Genomic DNA, 15789 nt, shown 5'->3' on the forward strand with positions numbered 1-15789 from the left:
TTGTTTCGTTTAAACACATATGTATATTTTTAAATCCTTTGTATTGATGAATTACACAAAATTTTACACAATTTACTGATAATTCACAATCTCTTCACTCAATATTCATTCTTCAAATAACGAATCTAACTTGTGCAGCAGCAATGAGATTATTGGCGGCGTACGTCTTTGACACTTTGACAAGAGCCACCTTGTACCGATGTCATGCATTAAAAAGCTATAAAGTTCCACCAAGTTCGGTACCCTTTCTTAACAAGCCTTCAAGTTCCACCATGAACCCTACACATAGTGCTAATCAGCCGCAAAGTTGCAAAGAGTACCATGTGCCTGTTAAAAAGCTCCATAGTTCGGCAAAGTACCGCTTCATCTCTTAATCAGCCCCAAAGTACGACATCGGAACGATTTTTCGTTAATCAGCCCTAAATCAGCTATAAAGTACGAGCTGGCTATTTGGGCAAGCAGGGATCTTTAGCTTGCCTAAATTGGCTGCTTTAGCAATTTTGGCTGTTTGGGCGCTCCACTGGTTGGGTATCCCATCGACAGATAGCGCCACCAGCTAGTTTACTATTTTTAGAATGCATCAGACGTTCACCGTCTGCTAAACGAATTCTTTCTATATTCCGTTTGGGAAGAGAACTTGAGTCGTTTAGAACCCATTTAGTGTTCGTTTAGTGAATTTGTGGCACTTGGGATTGCAAATAAATCTGTAAGATTAAATAAAATTATATGTTTGCGAGTTTTAGTATGTTTATAAGAGACTTTAAGGTCAACATTAAAAAAAAATAATTGTTTCAATCTAATGATCCAAAGTCAATGTGAATGTTGAAGGCACCTTTTGGTCCATATAGCAAAGTGCTGAAGCGACAATTCAGGCTGCGCTCTGGCACCAATCGAACACGACATCCGATTCGAACAAACCTATATAATCATATGGAGGTGCACTGTCAGACACAAACAAACAAACAAGACAAACATGTCAAATCCCATACATTTTTCATGTTCGATGTCGTGTTCGATTGGTGCTAGAGCGCCGGGTCAATCTGTCTAAATCGCCCGGTTCGTGGTCAGCGACTGTCAAATCGACCGCAATGGAAGTACCTTGCTGGCCTATATTGAGTGTGTGCATTTGACGATGTCGCTGGTATTCATCGGATGGTGGAAGTTTAAGTTTGTCGTGCGCTGAGGGACTGTGTTAGTTTTCAAGTTTTCCATACTTCCTGCTGTGTTACCGTGTCTGTTGTCGTATTTGTTTTACCCATCTTACGTTGCTCGTGCTCGAGTTACAGTTTAAGTTCCGGAAACGAAAAGTAAGCTAAACGCAAATGCCTTCGCTGCCGTCGTTCACGGGTGCAGTGGCCGTTTTAACCGTTATGTCTGCGGGCGAATGCTAGCTCAGCAAAGCGTAGTGACGAAGAAAGTAAGCCATTCTGTGGATCAGCTCTCACGGCTATTTTAATTACTGCCCCAGCCCCAGAACAGGTGCTTTATTTACAACGATCGGTGTGTAAAAGTGCAAATTTAGTTCGGTGATCATGGCGAAAAGTGGCTTCTTGCATATGGCAAAAGTCCTTGTGGTTTTACGCTGAGGTAAAGGTGGCAAACGAAAGGCAAAGCAGTCGTGGAATCGTTCACCCACTTCAGTGCAAAAAAAATCGCTAGAAGCATAAGAGAAAAAATCCGTGTGTTTCTTTGTACGTGTTTGTGTGAGTCGCTGTAAGTGTGTGTTCGTGTATGTGTGTGTGCGGCCTTTGGCTTTCCTACGTATGCCGTGTGATTCACGCACATGGGCTGGATGCTGAACGGTTCGATGGTCTCTAGCTCGCTCCATCAGCCGTCCACGTTGCTGCGGGCGTCTCTGTCGTTTTCTTCCTTTTGATTATCCACGATTTCTCCGGCTGTTCATCTCTTCGCCGCGATGTGATGGTATTGGATGCTTCTTCCAATGCTCCGAAACCGTACGGGGAGAATAAAGGCAGCCAACATACATACCAAACACTGCTACATTCAAGCATCTAAGCGTAGGAGCGGAGTTGGCTGGAGATTGTGAAACGGTATAGAACAATAACAGATCGCCACGACCGCAACTATTCAGCTAGAAGTGAGACCACATCACAGAACGGCAGTGTTATTACTCTGTGGTTTGTAAACTTGTTGCTGGACTTTTCCGTTCAAGCTCTACTACAATACTTTCCTTACTATGTCCAGTAAGCTCAAGTTCCCTTCGTATATTGCTTATAACTGAGCTAAATACATTGATGAGATTGCCGGAGGGGATTGTATTACTTTCCAAAAGTCATGTAACTCAACACAAAAATCCCTTTTCCCTTGCCGGAGCTGCGATTGCATTATTATGTAGGTTTGGCTTCGACTATTGAGGTGAGCTGGTTTTTATCAGATAACCGTTATCTTACCCAGCAATACACTCGAGATTGCTTCCCAAACAGAGAGCATCATACGGATTGCCGCTCTTGCAGGTGTCTGCAAGTAGGTTTGTTCTGTCCGGCCAAGCGAAGGTGCCATATAGCTCGCAGTTTGTGAGCTTCAATTGCTTCTAGGTGTAATACTCTCGTACGTGCAATAAGGAATTTGCTCTTCTTTATTGTAGCACCAGAAACGGATCATTCCATTTCTGCTACAATTATGTTTCGATAGGAAGCAATGGTTTACGGACAAATGTGATACCACAAAAAATTGGAACGATTTGAACGATTATTGAACTTTGTCCCTTGCTGTATGAAGTATTGTTCCATGTGCGAATGTCTACTACAAGTGCCCTTCAAGATCAGTTCATAGAATACTTCTCGGATTGGGCGCTTAATTTTGGGTACATACAAACTGTAATTAAATTCTCCTTGACTGTCCCCTGCAGCCTAAAACCCCTTGCGGCGCACATTTATCGCCTACATTGGCAGTTATGAACGGGGACCAAATTTCCTGACCTTTTGGTTAACGTGCATGCTACAACGATCATGCTACTATGATCGCGCTGCCGTGTGTTGTTGCTCGGATGCCGATTGTTTCGCTCCCGCCTGCTTTGTAAACGGTTGTGTTAAATGGCAAGAACAACTGTACGGGTTTTTGCGGAGTCTGTTTCACAATATCGTGTTTCGTTTCTCTTTGGTTGTGTGCTACCAGCATGGCCTTAGCAACGCGAGCGAATGCGTTTCCAAAGGGGGTGGCAAGAGGGCAAGTATGTGTGTGGGCTATCTTGTGTGCACCGCCCAAGACGCGACAGCTGTTCTCATTTAATGTTTATTTGCAGTTATCATTCTCGCTCCCGGCATTAGCAAAGAAAGGCTATTCCGGTTTTAGTATGAACTTTGGTGCCCCGTCAAGCGGCCAGTCTAGCCAAGGCAAACAATTCTGCATGCTTCTGAGTTCCCATACTGTTTCAAGCTTGTAGGCAAACATATTTATTTTTCTAATCTATCACTAAAAGTCCCAGTATGTAAATGTAGATCGTGCTTAAGATCGTATCGCAGTAGAACTTACCAGTTCTACTAGCAGGAAACTATAAAGAACCGAGCATTAATTTATTTTTTTCTACCCACGTACTTGAGCCAGCAGCGTCGTATCAGGCCGGATCGGAAACTAAGCAAGCATTCGCGGTGTGGTGTGCCATTTTTGCCTCACCCGAGAACCCAAGGTGGACAACTTTCTGTGTGCTGTGAATAATATTCCGTGCAAAACTGGGCAACTTTAGAACCCCTTGTGCTAGGGGTGGCAAGTTCCGACAAAAACGCGAACCGGACCTTTTCAAGGCTTGACCAGCAGGATTTGGACACAGCCACTTCTCGCTGTCCATGTGTAGTGTCTGTTGGTTTTTTTTTTTTTGCTATACCCTTCCTCCGTGTTTGTGCAAATGCACTACCACATGCGGTCATTGATAGCAGCATACTCGTGGAACTGATTTATCAATGCGATCCATTATTGTAATAGAACAACTCCTTGACTTGCTGCCGCGACTCCAAGTGGTCGTCTTTTGATCGCAATCATCATCATCTGGTACATAATTGATATGGCACATCTGCCTGCATATGGTTTAAAGCAACCGTGCTGTTATTTTCTATACGGCCGGAATGCGCTTCAACAAATCAGCGGAACCGTCCGGGGGCGCACATGTACACTGGCACGAATGGTTGAGTCAAGGCAAATCAATTGGCAATGCACTTTGAAAACGCTTTATTTTCAATTAGTACGTTATCGCCTGTTACCCTCTACCCTCGGTCTGCTATGTACAAAAGGAAGCGGAAGAGGGAAAAAAGCATGCACACGCCTCATGAAGAGATTGCAATTCGATACCAGTGATTGCAACTCTTTTGATTGATTTTACACCACCCCCCTCCGCACCTTCAGGACGGTGTCGTTATCGCTGTTTGTTTCCGACCAGTCGAATGAGCGTGCGTGTGTGTGTGTGTGTGGTCTTTGTGAATGTGTATGTGCGCTTTTCTTTGCCGCTTGCAAGATGCTGTTCATGATGGGGAGGATAGGTGTTGTGTAGATGTGTGTATGTGTCGGATATGACGACGACGGTCTTTCCGCTGAAGGAAGCCAATTTCCATTGAAAGTTCAGATGCATGTTTTCGGTTTCACAGCCACTACAGGAGGATGGTTGCCTGGGTGGTAGCATTTCTTGTTTGCTACCGATGATCATCTTTCAACGCACCTACCAACCCTCCCCCCGGGACGAATAGAAAGGGGTATTTGTTATAACATCCGATGCCTATGCGTAAGAAAGCGCCTCCGTCTAATGTTTGATTGGCTATCTTTTTCTCTTTTTCTTTGCTAATCTGTTTTACATAGCGTTAGTCTTAGCCCCCACCGGCGGACTTGCGAGTGTGAAAGGAAAATTAATTCATTTTTCCATCTCAGGCAAAAAAACCCATTCATGCAGTATGTATGTATGTATGTATGTGTGTGTTTGTGTTCTTTTTTCATAACGGTTGCCTTTTCGATTCCTATGCTTCTCTATTGCACCATTGTTCCTCTCTATTGCCATCGCTTATCCGCGAGCGAGTTTCTTGGGCCGTTTGTCTGCTAGCTGTGTGTGAATTTGTTTTGATTTTTTGTACAACAATTGAATCTCAGGCGAATGCACATTATAGCTGGCTCTTGTATGTTCTTTTGCTATTTGTATGGGGGTGCGTGTTTCGTCAAACACAATGTTTGCCGTTTAATGTTGCTTCAAGCACGCACACCAACGCGCACAAATAGCACAAATACTACTCGCACAAAATACTCACAAGGTAGAGTATCATGTGATTGATTGTTTTAGGTGTATGGTTTATCTTATTCCAACTTATGTTGCAACACTTCAACCATAAGGTTCGTACCAAATTAAAGAGCGAAGGCTTGGTTCTCTTATTGCAACTGCACGTTTTGGCTCATTGAGAAACTAAGTTACGCGAACAATCGAAAGTCATTCTTGTCTGTTTTAAATTCTTCTCCGTGGTGGTTTTAGTTAACCAAAATATTCATCATAGTATCGAGTATAGTGATGCTGCTCATGTCAAACGACGTCATGTCCTACCGGCTTCTTAAACCCACCTTGAACAAAACGAATCACGTCGGTGTTGGTCGAGATTTCCAAAACAGCAAAAAATAAGTGGAAAAACATTTTCGCTCAACATATGTTTGTGATGAGATTTTTGCCATCTTATTTACTAACACGTTAGTTCCAGGTGTGCGTTTTTTTTGCTGTTGCTTTGCGTTCAGGTGTATTACTAATCAGAAATAAGTTCCAATATGGTTTGCCTCTCTTGTGCGCTCTCCTTTTTGCTACGCATGAAATCGGAAAGATTTTCCACACTTGGCCAAAAGCCGTAAACTAATCACGCCCGCACCATTAGCAGCACACTACCAGCCACACAGTGGCAGTGGAAGGAGCAAGTGGGAAACCCCATATGAATTTGAACAGTGTGTATCGATTTTGCTGTGAAGCTTAGTGGCACGAATAAAGCGCACATTTATGGGGAGGTTATGGAGGAGGAGGAGGAGCAGGCCAGCACATCGGCGGAAAGGAACGGACTTCCGTTATTCTGAGGTTCCGGTACGTAGATTTGACTGATGAGTTTCGGTCCGTAACCATATCGGACAATTATCTGATAGCTGTGGCATGTGGTTGGCGGCTAGAAACGGCTAGAATGAACGCGTGTGCACTTGTTATTGTTGGGTGGATATGTGTGTGTGTGTGTGTATGTAAGCCCGCCGTTTACTACTGAAGGCGGATGATCAGGCCGGGGCATTGAATCGTTAGAAATTAGATCGGTGCGGGAAGCGGGATCGACTAGAAGAACGGTGGGAGCGCAGGGGTATAGAAAAGAACGCAGCTTTCTTCACAACACAAGGGCTAATGGAGGATGATAGGTTGTATGATTTAAGTGGAAATTATTGTGCACACATTACCAGCTTACGCATTTCCCAGTGGGGAGATTTGGTAAAGAAAAATATTGCTCTCAAATGTGTATTCGCTCCACTTATAATGTCCGTAATGTGGAGTCCTACGAGATCTACTCAATAAAGAAGATCTTGTTGTCCGCCAAATAGGAAAACATAATATTATCTTTTTTTTTTCTTTTAATTTTCCATACTTTTCTGGTTATTTTTTATTCAGTGTGTAGCATGATAAATCTATTTTTTTTCCTCAAATTTATTATTCTTGGTGTAGTTCTTTTATTTGTAAATTCAAATGAGACTTAATCTCAAGCCGAGAAGAATGATCTCTTTTCACATATTTTATGAGAATCAGTACTGATGTCGGAAGAATTCCTCAAGACAATAAAAGACAAACTATAACATTTCACGACAAACTAAGATTGGAGGCGAGTGCGTGAATAGTCGTCGTCTCGGTACAGTCGTACCATAGGATCAATCAAAAATAGAAAGCGAGACTGTGTGGATTCTCCTTAGCCAATCACTACTACCAGGCCGAAATACGCACAACATTCGATTAAATTTAGATAAATTGTGTTGTGTTTTCTTTCCGGATTGCCTTGCGTCGCTGATGCACGCGGACGACATTGAGCGCTGTTCCAATTCAAGTGAAACGAATGCGCTGCCGAGCCCCCCGCCGCCCCTTCGACGGTTCCACTGCATGGTCATTTTGGGGGATTTAATTAAGTCGGCTGCATGTTTTTGTTGCTTGTTGACTTCTGTGTCCAACGTTGGGGTTTTTTCCTCCCCCCGATTGTGCTTCTCTTGCAAACTGGCCAGTCAAGGAAAGGTCGTTACTTCTGAAATCTGCATGGCTAACAGTTTTTGCCGGTTTATGCACGATTTCGTTTGCTTTAAAATGGTATTTCAGTGCCAGGTAGAAATTGTAATGTTGAAAGATGGTTGTTGTTAAATTTATCATATAAGTTATTCTATATTATATAGGATTTCGCGTATGTGTGTCTATTCCTTTACTACTAATTGTATTAAATGAAACAGATTTCTTCGTTCATTGAAGAGTGTGCTTAATGTACCTTTAAGTATAAGGAATGGATCTCACTCACGATTAGCAGAGTATTGTCATAGTTTTCATGCTTTTTGTCTGATCGTGTCGGTGGACGTGTTGTACAGAATTCGTGAAAGGTGAAGGTACGCGCCATCTTGGTGGGAACAGCGTCATCCATCAGTAATTTGATCATTTGTTTTACTCGTAGCGTTTCGCTGGCGCCTAGGCAATGCGAAAACAGAGAGAGATGTCCATATATTTATATCTCATCCAAAGGCCAACCATCGTAAAGCGCAGCATGACATTTATTCGGCAAAAGTAAGCTGCCACAACGGTGGATCACCTTCCTGCTTGCTTCCCTGTAGCGTCTTGTACGCTTCCAACAATGCCCACCACTTTCATCCCCAAGCCGACGAGCGATTGGGTGAAATCATATGTTTTCTCCCACTCCACAGTGCTGCCAGTCACAAATGAACGCACACTTCCACAGCGATCGTGTGCGACACACTCTGCACGACGCATAGAATCTGCGCATTTGTGAGGATGGTGCTTTTTCCTTAAGCGGGCTGAGTCAGCTCGAGCGAGAAGTGTACAACTATTGTAAGGTTTTGGTCCAACCACTACTCCTCTTACTACTACAACTACGAATTATACGAATTATAATATCACATTTGTAGTGGGTAGCGTCGCTGTTGCTTCATATATACGTCTTCGAATCGAAAGTGACGCCAGAGCAGCTGATGAGGAGGATGCGGGATACTGTGGAAGTGGCAGTAGTAACATGAGGGATAGGAAGAGAAATGAAGCTTCAGTATATTGACCGGAAGACCGAGACCGACTGGCGGGAAGTGTAGGTCTCATTGGGCAAGTTTTCTACAACTTCTGTAATAGCGCAACTTCTTCCTTGCGTTACACGTGCGTTTCCCTTTTTTGCAAACAAAAATAAACATCTAATTTTGTCAAATTTTTGTCTATATTTTGTTAACGCAATCGTGTTTGGCAGCTTTGCAATAATATAGATTAGAATAAGAGGATTTGCAATTTTATTGAAGGAAATTTAAAATCTATGGAATGTAATATGAACGTTTCCCGTCCTCAAATGCCTCCAGAACGAAACATACCTGCATAATGCATTCCATGTAATCGTAGTTGTCGGTTCCGAGGACGGTTCTGTAAATGCAAAGCAATGAAAAAAAAGGTTGAAAGAAAAGAAAAAGGGTCGCCCCAATTCGTGGTCAGCATATGCGGGGTGGTGTTTGGCTCACAAGGGGGCGGCTGACTTCATCGGCCCGTTAGAAACTAGGTCACTCACCGCTCACCGCGGTAGAGTTATGTTGGCCGAGCAAAAATATCACCGGCGAGCGGTGGCAGTAGCATGCGGAACGCTTACGTGGCCGAGAAGGAACGAGAAGGAAGGAGCTTGGGTTAGTGGAAACCACCAAAGAAGTAGCAGTAGTAGTAGTAGTTGTGGTGGTGGTGGTGATGATGATGATGATGATGATGATGGTAGAAGTAGTAGTAGTAGAAGTCATTTCGAGAGGATGGGAAGCATACAACAAACCGTCTTTCAAGAGGTGCTGCCCTCGTCAGAGTCATCGGGTAGGGGAAGTAGGAAGTTCCAAAGATCGGGCCAATGAAGATTTGTGTGTTCGCTCAAGACGGCTGACTGGAAGCAAGGGGCAGGGGATGTCTAGTAGCTGCACACCATTGGCAAATGATGTTATTATGTATATGTGCCTGTGAGTGTGTGTGTTCAAGTCGCGTTGTCCTATATAGTTGGCGTCTTTCACTTTCCTGCAAGAATAAATAGGAGGATTAGTTCATTGTGAATGTTTGTGAAATAAGCGTTTAAATAATAATATTGTTATTCTCTGATATCTAGAATTATTCTTATTATAAATCTAATATAATTATAAATGAATAGAAAATGAATGACGTTACACACGCTCAGAAAACCGATTGATAACAATGTAGAAACAAATAGCAAAATATTGCTATTGAAATTGAATTGTTTCTTTTCTGTTTTGCACAACCATTCTTCCTCTCCATCTTTAGTACAGTACAAAACAATCGTAGGAAACAGGCACAAATTAGTTGCGGTGGTGTGGTTTGCTTTAGTGCACAACCTTTCCCCCATCCCATTAGTCGGCTAAAGCGGATTTCGCTAAATTCGCATTTAAAATGACGCAAACACATATTTACGGTGTCGCACACAAACGCTTGCCGCGCGCTGTACAGTGACCCTGGCTGGCTGGCTGGCTGGCTGGCTCGATGAAAAGCCGAAACACCAAGAAGCGCTTCGCAACGCCGGACAAATAGGAAGAAGCGGCGACCCATACCGTCCTCGGTAAGGGTGTGGGCCATTTGTTAAAGCGGAACCGCACACACACACGCCGGTGATGGTGGTGTAAAGGAAAACGTCATCGCTTTCCCAGCCCCAAAAGTACGGGTTGGCCAAACAATAAAACGCCACCGCAACAACCGCAGCAAAAGCGGTGACCGGGCAATTTGCATGGACCGCTGCTTGATTTCTGTCGAGCGGTGGTGTAAAATAGTCCCCCGATGCTTTGTGTCGCTCACTGCCCGAGTGCCACTACTGTGTTTGTGTTGGTACTGGCAGGCCACGGTGTTCCGTTTGAACCACTTCAGGCTGCACGGTAAAACAAAAATACTTAACGATTATATCGTTTTTTTAAAGACTTCTACATCGATAGAAAAGGACTTTACTGCGTCTTGAGTATCACTTAGTAAGACAATAATAAGTAATGGGTAATAAGTAGTACGAATTCGAAAACATAAAATTTATGTTTTGTTAAATAAAATTTGCACTATTGCATAGATCACTTTGCTGTGTTTGATATTTATTTCTCCATCGACGTTTTTCGGTGATCTCTCTCTCTTTCAGCAATGGTCCTGTGCGGCTGTGAGTGTGTCAGTGCTGAGTGTTGTATATCTGCTGAGCAAACATTAAGAAGACAATCGTGAAGTTTTCATTTGCCAGGTGGAACCGGTTTCTATGTCGCGCGGATATTCCCCCAAGCAATGTTTGACCGCGCGGGCCCAACGGCGGGTTAGTGGCCTTGGGGTTTGGAGTTGGATCAGTGCAGCCGGATGGGAGAGAAGAAGTGTTTCTCTTGCCATTTTATTTGACGAATGAGTAATATTCAATCGTCGGAATGAATCGGTTTCACGTTCTACAAAAAGCTTTAACTAATTACGGATCTGTTAGAGAGTGAGAGAAAGAGAGAAAGAGAGATAGAGGGGCGTTCAAGAAAGTTTTCCCTTCTTCATTTGGGGTTTCATTAAAGATGGGGGTCTTGTGGGTACGGTTGCGATTTACAGCAAACCGTGACAATCCCATCTTTTTCGGGTCTGGGTTGGACGTTCAACCTCCCATGGGGGTGTGTGTGCCGGTTGGGGGTAAACCGTGTCGCAATGAGATTGACTGTACTAAATCCATCGCATTTTAGGCCAACACGACGACGATGTTTGAACACTGTATTTTTTGGTGTTTCTTTACTGTAACATTCACTTCCTACCCCCAAGTGGACCCACCCAGCAGAAACAGCAGTAGCAGCCCCAATACAGCTGGCAGCAGCGTACATAGCGTTCGTCGTGTTCCACTTTTCTTAACTTTAGTGAAAACAGAAACCCTGGAACGACGACAACCTTAATCCGGTGTGGCTGAGGTGGCCGGAAGAAAGATACAGCAAAAAATATAGTACGAATCACTGTTTAAAGAGCGTGTGAGTAAATGAGTTAAGCTGGTGGTGTAGTAAGGTGAAAGAGCGTGAAAGAGAGATTGAAGCAATGATGATGTGTTTTACCTCTCGGCTGAAGTGAAAATTGGCACTATTTTTGTGGTTGCTCCTGTTGATTGTTAATGTATTTCGAAGGTCGACCATACTTACATGGAAAAGGTTTTTGTTTTTAAATCAAATTTAAATGTCTCTTTATTTGTTTCGATCTAAATGTTATTGTTAGGGGAAAATTGCTTAACTACTAAACTATATTGTTATTGACAAGCATTACAATGATGTAATGCTTAAATGGAATATTTCATTACATTATCTAACACAATAGACCAACGGCGTGTCTGAAAAGAATATTACTTAAAATGTTTTTTTTTTTCAGTAGTCTTCTAGTGTACACTGTTGCAGGCACATTCGGGTCGGTTATTAACTTTGGTCGGTACTGTCGTACTAGTGATGTGCTCTATGGAGCTCACCCACGACTCCGATCCGACTCCTCCGGCTCGGCTATTGTTAGTCCGGTTCCTACTCCGGCAAAATCCGAACCACTAGTTCCGCCAGGAGTCGGAGTCGTCCGGAGTCCCCCGGATTCCGTCGGAGTTGTCCAGAATCGCCCGGAGTCGTTCGGAGTCGGAAAATCATCCGAAGTCATTCGTAGTCGTCCGAAATCATTCGGAGTCATCCGGAGTCTTTCGAAGTCGTCCGCAGTTGACCTGAGTCGTTTGGAGTCTGGCGGAGTCGTTCGGAGTCGGAGTCGTTCGGTCCGATATCGGACGATTCCGAACGACTGCAGATAATGCAAGGTAGACCTACCTTCTGGAGCCGGCTCCAAAATTATCGGAGTTGGATCGGAGTTGACTCCTGATTTTTGCCAAATTTACCCATCACTCCGTCGTACAGTATACTATAGTCAACAAGCTCGTTGTGGGTTCAAGACCAGAATGAACCCGTGAACATGTAGTACTGACTATCCTGCTCTGAATAATCAATAAGTCACTGATAGTCAAAACCCATTATTGGTGTGGGATGACCCATCCCATCAGCGCTTGGAGTGCCAAGGAAGAAGATAAACCTTACATTAATGTCATTCTCTCTTTCTTTTTGTTCTGCAGAATTGTGTGCGGTTTTTCTTTGCTAATAAGTGCAGTGCTATGAGTAAATTCCCTGAAAGTGTGGTGACACCGTAAAAAAATAGTGTGGTCCAATACACAGAGGCGGTAGTGTTCGAAAAAAAAACCGGCGTCGTTTCGATTCCGAATGCGATTACGAAATGTGCTTAGTTAGTGGTTAAAAAAATAATAGTCGATGTGTACCAGCGGCGCTTTTAGTCGGTGAAGCATCCCCATGTGCATATGATTAGTGCGTGCGTGCATGCGTGCGGGCAAAAAGTGAAAGTGTTCTCGCTCATAGGGCTCATCTAAATGGTGCATTTCGTCGCCAACAGCAGCAGCAGTAGCAGCAGCAGCAATGACGCATGTAAAGGAGGAGCTGTCCAAGGATGTTACGCCGGCGGGCGACGGAGGCGGCGGTACCGGTGTCGGTGCCGCAACCGGGTTCCATAATCACCCGTCGCAGCCGCAGCATCATCACCACCAGCAGCCGCCACAATCACTTCCTCCGCATAAGGAGCATCCGCTCGAGCTGGCGGAAGATCACATGAAGTACGTCTTTTCGGGAAATGCGCCCCAAACCGCCGGATCTCAGGCGGCGCAGGCCGCCCAGCTGATCGGTGGCGGTGTCAGCTCTGGCGGAGTGGGTATCGGTGCGAATCCGCTGGCCGGCCGGATAATGCTAGAATACCAACGACCCACTGGCGGTGGCCACTCGCGCTCGGTCAGTCATGGCGAAGGTTCGTTCGGCGGATCGTTGGTGGGAAGCGGTGGCGCGGCCGGCCGACCTTCAGCACTGAAGTCGGCGGTCAAGGGCGGTCACCAGCGGGCTCTCTCGCAGGGTCAAATCATGGATGCCCCAACGATTGCCACGCGGGGCCACAGCCGGGTTGGGTCGAAAACGGATTTTATTTTACCGCCCGGGCACAAGGACCAATCGGAGCAGCGCGATACTGCCGCTCCCCACTCTGCCACCTCCATCAAGGGCCACTCGCGGCAAGCGTCACGATCGGAATCGATCTACACCTTACGCCGGGCGGACAAGCCGCCCTGGTGGAAGCGTCTGATGTTCTGTCGCACGTCCAGCAGCAAGCTGGAGGATCGAGGCTACCGGATCGTGGTCCCGAACCATACGGTGCCGCCCAAAACGCCCAAACGGGACCACCCGAATGGGCGCCTGTGTGGTAACAAGATTCGCACCACCAAGTACACGCTGCTCTCGTTCGTGCCGAAAAATCTGCTCGAACAGTTCCACCGTATCGCGAATCTGTACTTCATCTTCATCGTGCTGCTGAACTGGTTCCCGCAGATCAATGCGTTCGGCAAGGAGATTGCCATGATCCCGGTACTGTTTGTGCTCGGCGTGACCGCGATAAAGGATCTGTTTGAGGATCGCCGGCGGAAAGCGTCCGATAAGCGCATCAACAACTCGACCTGCCGCGTGTACAACGGGTAAGTGTAAGATTGAATGTTTTTTTTTTGTATTTTATTTTAGTTCGTTTGTTTGTTGGGAAAACCCACAGCCATAATCATTTCCGGTGGGGAGGACGGGGGATTAGAGCTAACTTTTCTCTGTTTTGCGCTTTTCGGCGATTAGATGGCGCTGGTTGCTTCAACCCTTGTAATAAGGTTTTAAAGCATGGTTTGATAAACGGTACGCTATTTGGTGTGCCTCCTCCCTTCATGTCGTTTAAGCGAGCTTTAAGAAAGCTTATAAATTGTGCTCTATTATCGCAGTACAACGTCACTACCCGGTCCATACAATTTCTTCGAATGCCGGAGGAATGAGCTGGCGGAATGCAATGGTTTTGGTATGGGAAAACCCACGTCATACGAATACAAACGCAAATGCGTTCGTGATAAAGTTTGCACAAGAAATCACGCCTCACTTATGTTTAGCGAAATATGGTGACCATTTTAACCCTTCCCGTTATCAATGTTGTATCGTTGGGCACGTTGTGTCCGCTGTCTCGGATTTGATGGATCCGGTTTACGTAAAAACGGGCCCAACTCTGGTGGTTTGGCGTGGAAATGGGTTCGTTTTGTCATGCAACGAGCCGTGCTGCTCTGTTCCATTTGTTCTCTGCTTAGAAGGTCATTACAACCCATCGTAACAGGAAGCAATCACACAGCTGTGGTAAATTTCTATTCAATATTTGATATATGATTAAGCGACACGGTGGTGTGTCGCATTGGTTGTTCTACCAAAACACGTCTATCCACTAAATTAGTGTAGGTTATTTCAATTTGATCTGAATTATAGAGTTTGGTGGTAGAGCTCCGCTTCCGTAGACTACAAATAGCAATTACGATTGCTGATCGCATGAAGTGAATCATTTTCCTCTTTTAATCGTCCATTCCGCTAGTTGCAAGATGAAGTATGCTGTATGTAAAGCAAGGAAAAGTCACGGTTAACGTAAATATATCGTTTTGCTCTGTCTTCATTGAACCAAATCACTCAAATTCATTGAAATTAGACACAGAAGCTTTACACCACTCCCAGACCGGACCAGCCAATCCAATTGCCAAGGGTAGTTCAAGCAAACAGCTGTTCAAATGCCACATTGCAAGAGAGCACACGTTGCCCCATTGCTCGCGTCATTTACTGGCGGGGGGACGACAGTGAACGGCGGCGGTGGTTCAATGTCAAACTAAAAAACTAGCAACACGAGCCAACAGACGCGACAGGGCAACGTGTTTTCACTTATCGGTTCCACCATTTCTGCTCTGTTCTGTCATATATACACAAATCATGCCTTGTTTTCGCTATCTTGCAACGGTACGGTTTCGAACATCCGTTTCTGTGTGTGTTGAAATGTGCTTCTCCTTGGCTGTGTTTTTTTCTTTTTTCTATTGCCTCAGCGCCTAGACAATGGGGCCTTGCAGGATACAAAGCTCTCGGCGGTGTTTCTTTCTTTTGGCCCCGCCATGATCGGTACGTGCAAATATGGGCAGGATAATCTCGAACCATATTGCTTGCTTGTCCACGTGTCCACCGTTCAATGGATGAGCGAATGGTTGAATGTGGCACAGAGATAGGCGGCTACAGACGATCGTTCCTTCTGCCGCACATTGATAGTACATCGAGTGCGAGTTAGGATGGCATTTGGCTCGTGGACGCGACCACAAGCAATAAATATGTCACATTAGTGTGTACCTTGCTGGGTAGAAGGAAGCACCACGCTATTCCAGTTTGGTCACATTCCACCCTTCGCACGCTACAATAAGTCTGATGATGATAGTGTGGTGTTGTGTGGTAACTAAGTGTACGCTTCACGACATAATTATAGATTGTTTTATATTTACGTTTCCTCACTGTCCTGAGGCATGCGGGGTGTTGATTTTGCCACCAACACTATTTTCAATGTTTTTTTTCCGGGTGTACATGGTTTATTTTCCTTTTTAGTCGCTTCAATGGGTTTAGATTTTGACGTGAAGGAAACGCAATGTTCCCGCGCGCGCGTGTGTTTGTGTGTGTGTGTGTGTGTGT

At 44.9% G+C, this 15789-nt stretch overlaps 1 protein-coding gene across 6 annotated transcripts in view; it reads left to right on the forward strand.

The window, feature by feature from the left end:
* The first annotated feature begins 1102 nt into the window (after nucleotides 1-1102).
* The window catches only part of LOC121595488 (phospholipid-transporting ATPase VD), a 34911-nt gene continuing 20224 nt past the window's right edge, over nucleotides 1103-15789 (forward strand). For 4 of the 6 annotated variants that reach the window (XR_006005179.1, XR_006005182.1, XM_041919511.1 and 1 more), the window contains exons 1-2: nucleotides 1103-1307; nucleotides 12303-13751. Coding sequence is in view for 2 of the 6 variants with exons in the window: in XM_041919511.1 (XP_041775445.1) it covers nucleotides 12658-13751 (1094 nt within the window). In the remaining 4 variants the exon portion in view is untranslated. Of the gene's footprint in view, nucleotides 1418-1500; nucleotides 1588-12302; nucleotides 13752-15789 lie in introns of those variants that run through there. The other 2 variants (XR_006005180.1, XR_006005181.1) reach the window with 2 other exon arrangements.

Source organism: Anopheles merus, chromosome 3R (genome assembly GCF_017562075.2).
Source record: "Anopheles merus strain MAF chromosome 3R, AmerM5.1, whole genome shotgun sequence".
NCBI classification, from domain to species: domain Eukaryota; kingdom Metazoa; phylum Arthropoda; class Insecta; order Diptera; family Culicidae; genus Anopheles; species Anopheles merus.